This window comes from Gouania willdenowi, chromosome 1, assembly GCF_900634775.1.
Source record: "Gouania willdenowi chromosome 1, fGouWil2.1, whole genome shotgun sequence".
Classification (NCBI taxonomy): Eukaryota; Metazoa; Chordata; class Actinopteri; order Blenniiformes; family Gobiesocidae; genus Gouania; species Gouania willdenowi.
This window is the reverse complement of record NC_041044.1, coordinates 19,309,553-19,320,271: the sequence shown is the minus strand read 5'-3', so window position 1 is coordinate 19,320,271 and position 10,719 is coordinate 19,309,553. Positions and strand designations below refer to the sequence as shown.

General features: G+C 37.8%; 2 protein-coding genes across 9 annotated transcripts in view; one reads left to right on the top strand and one right to left on the bottom strand.

Annotated features, from left to right (window-relative positions):
* The window catches only part of mab21l2 (mab-21-like 2), a 1,712-nt gene extending 873 nt beyond the window's left edge, over window positions 1-839 (top strand). The window contains exon 1 of the mRNA XM_028447980.1: window positions 1-839. This exon is cut by the window's left edge and continues 873 nt beyond it. Within this exon, the coding sequence (XP_028303781.1) occupies window positions 1-615 (615 nt within the window). The 3' untranslated portion in view covers window positions 616-839.
* Window positions 1-10,719, bottom strand: part of lrba (LPS-responsive vesicle trafficking, beach and anchor containing) — a 222,265-nt gene that overhangs the window by 85,145 nt on the left and 126,401 nt on the right. For 5 of the 8 annotated variants that reach the window (XM_028469572.1, XM_028445918.1, XM_028433844.1 and 2 more), the window contains exons 37-40: window positions 8,440-8,564; window positions 8,133-8,147; window positions 3,427-3,570; window positions 1,764-1,900 (exon numbers count right to left, since the gene is read on the bottom strand). In XM_028469572.1, the coding sequence (XP_028325373.1) occupies window positions 1,764-1,900; window positions 3,427-3,570; window positions 8,133-8,147; window positions 8,440-8,564 (421 nt within the window). The remainder of the gene's footprint in view (window positions 1-1,763; window positions 1,901-3,426; window positions 3,571-8,132; window positions 8,148-8,439; window positions 8,565-10,719) is intronic. The other 3 variants (XM_028446752.1, XM_028444348.1, XM_028445143.1) reach the window with 1 other exon arrangement.

Here is a 10,719-nt window from a genome sequence, read left to right as displayed (position 1 = left end):
AGCGAGGTCAGGCTACGGATCCGTGAGAGGTACGTGGTGCAGATCACCCCCGCCTTCAAATGCACGGGGATTTGGCCTCGGAGTGCAGCTCAGTGGCCGATGCCCCATATCCCCTGGCCCGGGCCTAACCGGGTAGCAGAAGTGAAAGCTGAGGGTTTCAACCTGCTGTCTAAAGAGTGCTACTCGCTCACTGGGAAGCAGAGCTCGGCAGAAAGCGACGCCTGGGTCCTGCAGTTCAGCGAGGCCGAGAACCGGCTGCTGATGGCCGGCTGCAGGAAGAAGTGTCTGTCCATCCTCAAGACACTGAGGGACCGTCACCTGGAGCTGCCTGGACAGCCTCTGTTCAACTACCACATGAAGACCCTACTGCTGTACGAGTGCGAGAAACACCCGAGAGAGACCGACTGGGACGAGTCGTGCCTGGGAGACCGACTGAACGGGATCCTGCTGCAGCTCATTTCCTGCCTGCAGTGCCGCAGATGTCCCCACTACTTCTTGCCAAACTTGGACTTGTTTCAGGGAAAGCCTCACTCAGCCCTGGAGGCTGCAGCCAAGCAGACTTGGAGACTAGCGAGGGAAATCCTCACCAATGCCAAAAGTTTGGACAAATTATGAACTCCTTTTGACACTGCAGAGAAAGATTTTTTTTTTTTGGTTTGTTTTTCGGATTAAAAAACAAAACAAAAAAAACTTAAGACTGTTTCCATGTTGAAGTCTCCAAGAAATGTGAACCAAGAGGTCAGAAACTGAATGACACATGCAGCAAGCAAACACCACCACATTTTTAATACTATGGAGCAATCGGCCAGTGCCAGAGAAAGTGAAGGTACTTTTTTTTTTTCTTTTTAAAAAAAATAAATGTAAAAACTCATTTGTCTTCTTTAAATGTTTTCACAAAGTGAAGAAAAGTTTTATTTAAATATATGCACAAAATCGTTGAATGAAAGAAAGAAGAAAATGTTGCGTGCCAAGTTCATTTTTCATTATGTGACTTTAAAAAAAAAAAAGAAATGTTAATAAAATGTTGGAAATTTAAATTACAACTTGGCCTTGTGTCTTTACATCTTCTGACAGCAGCAGCTAAATTTGGGAAATAGTAGCTAAAAAGAGGAGACTTTTACCTAAAACTTGACGGGGAAAGGTGTGCACGGTCCATTTCAGCTCATAAGTTATTTTCTCAGAGCATCATAGGCTTAAAGGATTTCCAAATCAATGGACTCATGCTAACGCCCATGTATCAACAACAACACAAGCACAGAGCCCACAACAGATGATGCTCAACCTTCAGCATTTGTACATTTATTTTTATGCAGTACTTTTGGAATAACTGTAAAAATTCACAAAATAAATAAAACATGATCTGGATTTCAACATGTTCAATAATGTCAGATAAACATTTCCGCAACCTCACAAAACCACCACCTGTAGATCAGATATGTGTTACATAATATATCATAATTATTAATCCAATGCTTATCCTTGTTTTATTTTAATTTCTTAATATTTAAAAATGTTAAATCTGTTTTTAAATATGTTGTTTACCTATAATTCAGCTCCAGCTTCCACAATAAAAATTGTAAATAGTAATAATACATAAATAATTAAATAAATAACAATGGTGTATGATATAAATGTAAATGGCCCTCATCTTTTAGTTGCTTACTTTTGGCCTTTTCAAAATAAGAGATGCATGAGAAAGTTCAGCGCGTGAGAGCTTGTTTATATGGTATTTCCACGCCATGTAAATGAGTTTGAGGCCTCACCTTTGGGTCGATGGCCTTCAAACTGGGCTCGTCTTCATCCACCTCGAAGAATAGCTCGGAGGCGGTGATGGACAGCGTGCCTCTCACCACCGCGGCCGGGGCCACGAGCTGAGCGCTGGTGCTTAGGTTCACCGGGCCTGGACCGAAACACACACACACACACACACACACACAATATAAGTAAATTCACTATAGCTAAATAACGATCTGGATCAACAGACATGACGCATATTTTCAGCATGTTAAAAATTAAGGTGATTGTCATCATTGTAGGCCTGAGCATTTTTAATTTTATTTTTTTTAACAAACCTAGCTGCATCAAATTTTAATTGTTTATTAAATTACATGTAAATGTAATGAACTAGCCTTACTTATTTCCAGGGTGCCTATTGTACATCTGGCCTAGGACTACAGATGAAAACTAGCCTTTTGGCTAACTCTGGCATATTTTACAGTTGAGCTGTTATGTTAATATGCACTGTACTTGTAAATAAATACATGTTATTTAAAAAAAAAAAAAAAACCCCAACAATAACAACAAAAAACAATAATATATTTGTGACTTAAAATTTGAAACATATTTCCAATAAACTCAGTTAAAAATATGTAATTAAACTTGATTTTTTTTTTTTAACGAGTTTGAAAATAAGTAAAAAATAAACTGGTTTTTCTTTCAACTATTATTATTATTATTATTATTAAGCCTTTGAATGCCTAAGCTGCATTATTTTCCTCCCATCGGTCTGTCTGTGCCGGTAACAGGGGGCGGCCCGGAGGAGTGAACTATGCCGGGCTCTGCGCTCTGGAGGCGGCGCCGAGTTTGCAGATGTGCGCTCTTGATTTCCCTGAGCTCCGTCACATTCAGGGCCGCACACGGACGTGCTGAGCACATCTGTGTGTGTGTGTGTGCGTGTGTGTGAGAGAGCCCCGTGAGTACTGACTGACACGTTGGAAAAATATTTTTCTCTTCTGTTACACAAAGACATTCAATTAGACCCCGAGCAGACAGCTGTTTAACTGGAGGCCAATCCCCGCTGTATGAATCCCTTTATTAGACACAAACCCCGCGTTTAATCCCATTGTCATATGTCTGCATTATTTTATTAGCACTGAGCCCCATTACTGCAGTTTAGGGAGGTACAGTATAGGCAATGTCAGCAAACATGAACGGATTAAAATGCAATCCGATTATCTGACGATATAAAATCTTATCAATTAGGTTAATAATATAATTAGCGAGCCAAAAAATAATAAAACAAAAATGCACATCAATTTCAATCGTTGGCTACAATTCATTTAACATATAAAACTAAGGAGATGCAAACAGGAGGAAGGTTTATTCACATGTAAACACCTCTTTTTGACCCAGATATATACAGTCCTGTTACTAAACACTGCTACCACTGGATACTCAAGTGTTTGCTGTTGTTACCTCAGTCTGATTGTGAAACTGACCTCCAGTGGCCAAAAGATGCATATTAAAAAAACTGCTTATGAATAATATTTCAATAAGAAATGTAACTAAAATCCTATCATTTAACAGTTCAAAAAGTGTTCCAACGCTGGTTTAACATTTGACTAAGATTAGTAGAGTTAAGGATTAGGTTAAACCTCGTATTTTAAATTAAAGGGACATCACAGGTATAAAAGAGGAGAACTTTACCTGTCAGGTTTTCCAGGTCTTTGTCCTCTAAAGAGGACAGCGTGTCGTCGTCTCCGTCCACCAGTGCTTCACTCTCTGAGTTTTGATTACCTAAAGCCTGACTTCTGATGGACTGCTTTCCCTTGAGAATATCCTCCTCGGATGCTAGAGGCAAAAATGTTATTTTTTTTTTATTTGACATTCATTTGTTATCTTACATTCAGTGTTGTACATTTCAAATTGTATGTCAACAACAATAAAAAACAAGAGTATGAAACACACTTAGTATGCACATTCAAAACACATATTGGATGAAGTTGCAAAAATTAGATAATAAAATGCACACATTTTTTTTTCTTTAATATTCCATGACAGGCTACTTTAAAAAAATATACACTCAATTTGTATTTGTATTTCCTGCAAATCATATTAACAAAATAAAAGCAGTTATTATTTTCTGTACTTTAGTATCAATAGGCTCCTCAGGTCTACCTTGTAAACATGAATAATTCTCCTTGGACTGTCTAAATAAATTACTTTTGATTTATTCTAGTCATTCTGCTATAAATGCCTTCAATGTATGCAGAATTTCAATACACCTCCATGTGCAGTGGAAAGTGCACGTGTCATCATCAAAAGTCTTAAAATCACTGGTTTCACCTCTCGGTAAGAGCTGAAACCAGTGCCATGATAACAGAATACAGAATAATTCAAATCCTAAAAAAAAAATAAATAAAATATTCTAAAAATTCTAAAGTTCAGTGGCTTTGCAAAAATAAAAACTCTTCTGAGGGAGGTTTGAAAGGCTCAATAGTGTTTTATTCCTCTGCTTCCAAATCAGTAAAAAGAATATGAATGTATTTGTTGATCAGCTTTTGCTGCTTCAGAAGCAGAACTTCCACATTTTTGTTTGCTCTGATCATTGCTGTAACGCTTTGAGAGGCCAATGATCACTAAAAGTCTTGAATTTTAACTTCAAGGCAGATTAAATGAAAAACCGGCAAAGAAATGTGACAAAGACGAGACATGATCCCAACCCTAAATGCATATGTTGCTTTTTAAAAACGTACATCATGATAAACACCATGTCGCACAAAAAGATTATCCAAACACATTTAAACAAATTGATGGTTGCACAGTGGCCATTTAGATCTCCTCTCCAGAGGACTGGAGGTTCTAAACGGCTTATTCTAAAAAAAAAAAAAAGACAGTAATCTGCAAACATTTATAGAGCGCTGCATTTCCCAGCGGCGCATGCTACGATCCACACAAGAACGCACCAGTGCACAACACAAAGACTGTCTGGCAAGCCTTGCCATGAGCACTATACAGTGAGCTTTTGTTGCATCAGGGAGAGTCTTTGTGTTCTGATCAGGCAGTAAATGAACATGTATACAGTGGATTTCTTTTGTCATCATCACCTCAGGTTGTTGCACGTTGCACACCAAAGCGGCGTTTACTTTTAAACAAGGCTGAAAACTCTCTTGTCTTGGAAAAAAAAAAAAATGCGGCACACTGATATTCAGAATGGCCTTCCTGTAATTAAGGCTCCCTGGAGGATTCTTTAGTTAGCAGCACTGAAATTACTCCCAGCACCCCTAATACGTACCACATGCCATCATATTCTCACCAAACAAGTGGACAGGAAGTCAGATGAGCTTAAGAACAGAAATGGATTTAATCCTCTATATTGTATGAGGATATCAATAGTCCTACCGATATTAGAACACAATCATGCCAGATCCCGTCTCTAATGAATTGGAGCAACTAAAGCTCTAAAAGTAATAACTGCTGCTCCAGGTTTATACACACATGCCACAAAAAACAGAGTGCAGTTATTTAAAAATACACTAAAACTTGTTTAAACTTACATTATTTTAAATATAACAGAATTAAAAAAAATATATATATATACCTATATATATATATATATATATAGATGCTATAGAAATACTATGCCTGTAGGTTCATGTGTCCAAACCATACACTGAAACCTACGTTGTGCCAAAGTGTGGGGTAGGAATATAACGGCGTATCAATAATTCCACAAAGAAACTCTAAAATTCCCATTTATGACTTTAGTTTATTGTTTCCCAAGCTACAGCTTACAAAATAAAGTGTCCTGCAGACTATATTTGTTTGAGTCTTAGTGTTCTGGAGATCTATTTTTAAAATCTAAATTTCTCTCAGATGTTTGAATCAATAAGTAAAGAGTCACCCATCGACTCAAAACCTGTAATAACTATTTTTTTTTAATTCTTTTGATTTGTAAAACTTGATAATGTTTTGTTAAATATTTCATTAGTAGTTCACATGTGTTTGGTTAATGGGGGAGTCAAGAAATTTCAGTTTTTGCTCTTGTTGTTTGGTTATGTGACATCACAATAGTTATAGTTTTCATTTTTTTTTTTTTAGCTTTTTCTGCTCCAAAAAGTTGCAGTTTGTAAAGACTGGACAAAATGAGCCACTAATATGCATTGAAGTAAATACAGTCATATGATAATTGGGAAGAGGGACAAGTAAAGCTTAGTTTGTTGGAATTAAAACATAAAGATAGTTAGAAATTAGGCAAAAAGCAGTGTGTAAAAATCTAAAATGTACCCATGCACTACTGTCTCTACTCATCTTCAATCAAAAAAAAAAAAACATGCATGAAACCAAGCAGGTTATAAACATTTTCCAAGACCCCCTTTCATCCGATAGAAAGCTTCAACAACCTGCCTGCACGACTCGAGGCATGCATGGCCACAGCAATTAAATTGTCAGAATTAACTAATTTGTTTTTAACGGGAGCGTAGCCAGGAGTGTGGTCATGAGGCGAGTATTGATTACCAGAACAGAGACATTAGTCTTCAGGTATTTACTCTGCCACCTCAGCTGCACGGGTCCAGGTCCAGACCAAATCAATCCTATAGAAAGGATGGTTCATTCCAACCATAAACATATAACAACCAGCTCAGGCCTAGTGGCAGACATACTCGACTGTGGAAATCATGATAGCAAAATGATAAAAGTAGTCTTTTTCTTTTTGTTTTTTTTACAAAAAAAATAAAAAAAATTTTGCTTATGTTTAAGGATATGTAGTCTAAGTAATAATTCTCCATGTGATGTTTTAATATTAACCCAACAATAAAAGTCATTTCTATCCCTCATTGGTTTTAATTTGAACGTCTCGAGTGAGATTTAAAAAGTCTTGCCATAAGTAGCTACTAAATGAGGGTGAATTTAGGCTTGATCCTACACTAAATATTTTCTTAGGGAGTGAGACTGCATTTTCCCCTCTGCATCTGATGAATATAATTACAGCCAGATATGACCTTTGCGCTCCGTTTGAAAACTCAGCCCTGCTTTCTCATCCTGAGCCGCACTTCCTTAACAAATGTCGGGTCGGCTAAAACAAGACAAAAGGTTACATCAGAAAATGGATGCCGTCAGTTTTCAATGTCAAAGAGTTATTTTAATGATATATTCTGGTGGTTCGGCCAGGCAGCAGACTCTGAGGAGGTAGTGGTTTAACCCTTGTTGCAACTGAATGATAGTTATTGGAAGACTTTGTCCTCTTTGTCCCCCCCAAATTGTACGCCATCTGAAATTATTATGTGAAAATATCAAACAAGTTTATCGGCTAAAAAAGTAATAAACTTGACTGAGTTTTTTTCTAAAAGTAGAACTGATTAAGAGAAATCACAATCCCTTAAAGCAGTGTTTCTCAAATGGGGGTACCCGATAGCACTACAAGGGTTACTTGAGAGAGAGAAAGAGAGAGAGTGGAAAATTAACAAATAAAGTGTCAGTCTTGGTCTCACCCCAGGCATGAGATAACCGAAAATGATAAAAACTATAGAAATAAATCTATTCAGGAGCAACTAAATCTTGGTTTTACAACCATGGGGTTGGGACTCCATGTGGGGACGCCTGGAGTTTAAAAGCGGTCACCTGAAATTTCTGAAAAATTAAAATAGATTTTTGAAATGGTATAATTATTATTCTTTTTTTAAATTAAAACACCCAATCTTAAACAACTGTATTTCTATACTTTCACTTTGTGAAATATAAATGTAGTTCAAATAAAATGCAGTAAAAAAATGAAAATAAAAATAAAAAATATATAAATACATATCTGAGCTCAAACATGATAAAAAAAATTAATTCTAAATGTCTTTGGGGTCGCCAGAATTTCTTAATATCAAAATGGAGTCACGATCCAAAAAAGGTCGAGAACCACGGCACTAAATACTGTTTCTTTCCACTTATTTAGAAAATGAGATTCTTTAAAATGTGTTATCACTCATTCATTCCATCATTATGATCTATAGTTGTTTTTAAATAGTTTTCTGAGTAAAATAATGTAGTCGGACAAAGGGAGTACTTGGATTCAGAAATAAGAGAAAGGGGGTTCTTGAGCTTAAAAAGTTTGAGAACCACTGGTTTAAAGGGGGCGTCTGAGCTTCTTCTCCAACTGCTTCTGCTGCTCAGCCACCATCTTATTTGACCAGAAGTCACCAAAAGTCCTAGTAAACTGTCTGTTTCCATTTACATCATGATTCTCTGGACCCCTGTTACACCTGCTGCTCTTTGTTGGAAAATATGCCATATTATGGCCTTGTTTGCTAGGTGACTAATTTGCATTTATTTCAAGTCTACAGCCTGGCACATGTTGGGGAGAAAACGTTCAATAATTCCTTCAGAAAATATAGAAAAATTAAAGGAGAGTAAGGTTTACTTACCACTGATATCAGCCGCTGTGATGCAGCCAAGAAAAGAAAATAATTAAGGTCACGTTATTCATTTTCACCAAGACAAACCAGACAAAGTTACCTATAATTCATTATCTGAGCTTAGCGTAACACTGCAATAAATGTGAGAATTTGAAATTTAAATGCAAGTGCCGTTTTATGGCACTCTGTTACTTATAATAAACCTTTTTTATTGCAATAGTAGGACTAATTTTTATTGGCTTATGTAGGGTGCCGACACCAATAGAGTGAGAAATGACAGGCAGAGATGAGTGTATACGTGGACGGTGGGACTGACCGTGTTCGGCCACGGCTTTAAGAGTGGCTTCTGAGTGACTGGATCCAAACGGGTTCCTGATGAAGCGACGTCGCCGCCTTAAATCGTCCTCCCAGTAGTCTAGGCGCCAGAACTCCCTCGGCCGGCTGCATGGAGACAGAGTTAGCACATGTGTTAGCAATTACCAGCCAGCATGGTATAGCAGCCCAGCATTAGCACTTGGTCCGAGCAAGTATGTATAAAGCCCGCATTGTGTTGGGCGGCGTGTTTAAAGAAAAAAAGAAAAAAAAAAACTCTCACAATCACACTTTGGAAAGATTCTTTAATGCACAAGGACGGGCTCCAAATCACTGTATCCATGTTGTTGTCAGTGGCACTGTCTGCATGTCAGAGTGAAAGGTGTTCTCTTCTCTGGCTCGCGTTCCCTTTGAAAAGGAACTCTGAGTATCCAAGCACTATCTCAGTGGAGAGGGAAAATGACAGCAAGACTTTTCCAAACACTGCTGTGGCACGTGCTTGCATTCTAGGCTAATTTCAAGCCCAGCAGGACAGCTCCTGTCAGGGCTCATGGCTCTCAGCATAAGGACAAGGCCATTACAAACAGTGAGGAGGGGAAGCATAGCATTACCAATATTAATCAATGTCTGTATTCACCATTTATCTTTCCAATTTACATTTCACTTTGCTGGCCCAAGTCTGTAAATCATGGTGCACTGAAGAAAGAGACAGTGTTAACTTTTTAATGAGGACTCACTGCTATATTGGATTGTGTAAGCAGTGCGAGCGCCATGTCTAAAATAAAACATCGCTTCTGCTTTTGAGAGCGGTTTAATTAAAATATGAAATAGACATTACCATAACTTGAAAGCATCACAGGGCTCAAGCGAGTATTTTTTTTAACACCACTTTAACATTTTAGAGATGTATGAATACATTTTTTATAAATGGGTAAGAAATGTGAATTTGTTTTTGAAGTGCAGGTTTTTTGTTTGTTTTTAACCCTTAAAATATATTAAAAATAACGTTGAGACAAACAACATGAGCTCAGGTCTAAATAATTCAATATGAATTCAAGATTAATTTAATCAAGTAAATGCTTGCAGAAAAAAAAATGTTAATTTAAGTATTTAATTTGTGTTACTTCTGATGCTACTCAGAAAAGTATAGTATGGTTTCTTCTCTTTGTGGAAATCTCTAAACTGTTAAAGTGCATCTCTGTGTGTCTGGATTTTCATTGGTAGATATTAAAATGCGTGCAGTAAATAGAGCAAAAAAAAAAAAATGTGTGTTATGATTAAAAACAAATGACTGTTAGAAGAACTGTTTCAAACTAAAGTGAGAATAAAACAATAAGGGTGGTTACATCAGAATAACTTATACAACCTGGTCGAACACTGCTCCAGCCTGGGGCTCCTCACAAATCTTTGATCCAATACCAATGAAGTGTAGCTTTATACAAGAAAGGAAAATCCCAATCAGACTGAAACCAAAGGTACTCAGGACAAGGAGATTTACTGCTTGTTAGGCAAATCTGTTCAAATATTATAATAAAAATAAATGGATGACAACACAAAACTTATCTTGCTTTGATGTTGCACAGATATGAGTTTAAAACTGATAGAAAACACTTTGTTTGACCAATAGAATTGGTAAAAAAAATTCCCAAAAAAGGGAGTGCATGTGGGTGTTGTGCTGAACGTATTTCCCCTGGCAAGACTGAAGGGACTCGGATCTGCACAGGAGGATATTCCTCTTTGGTGACAAAGACCATGCTTCGTGTTTGCATGTGATAGTCTCTGAACAAATATGGCCACTTCATCATCCTGCCTGCGATGGCATTCATCTATGAAATCAATTATCAAGGTTGTGCGTGGCGCACAGCTCAGGATCTGGATGCACTCGTCTCTCATCTCGTGAAAGGAGTGGGTCCATCCCATTTGCACAATACATATTAATCCATCAGGAGGGGGAGCATTGCCCGGAGTAATTAGTCAAAGGCTGGTGGCGACCCCCTCTGCCCGTCATATTCACCAAACGCACTAGCGACGGGTGAAAGAGGGAGCCCTAATGACGGGCTGCTACCTCGTCATCAATCCCAGGCGCGAGCACTGCCATAACGAGAGTGGAGGTGTACGGCACTATACGACCCCCATAGCACACACGGAGTGTGTTTCCACAAAGATAATAAATTATTCAGAGCTCATCCATCGTCCTCAAGCATCCTTGAGAGAATTTACCGACGCTCCATTTTTCAAAATATCAACAATTAAAATAACAAAGGGCCCAGCGTTGTGCTGTAGC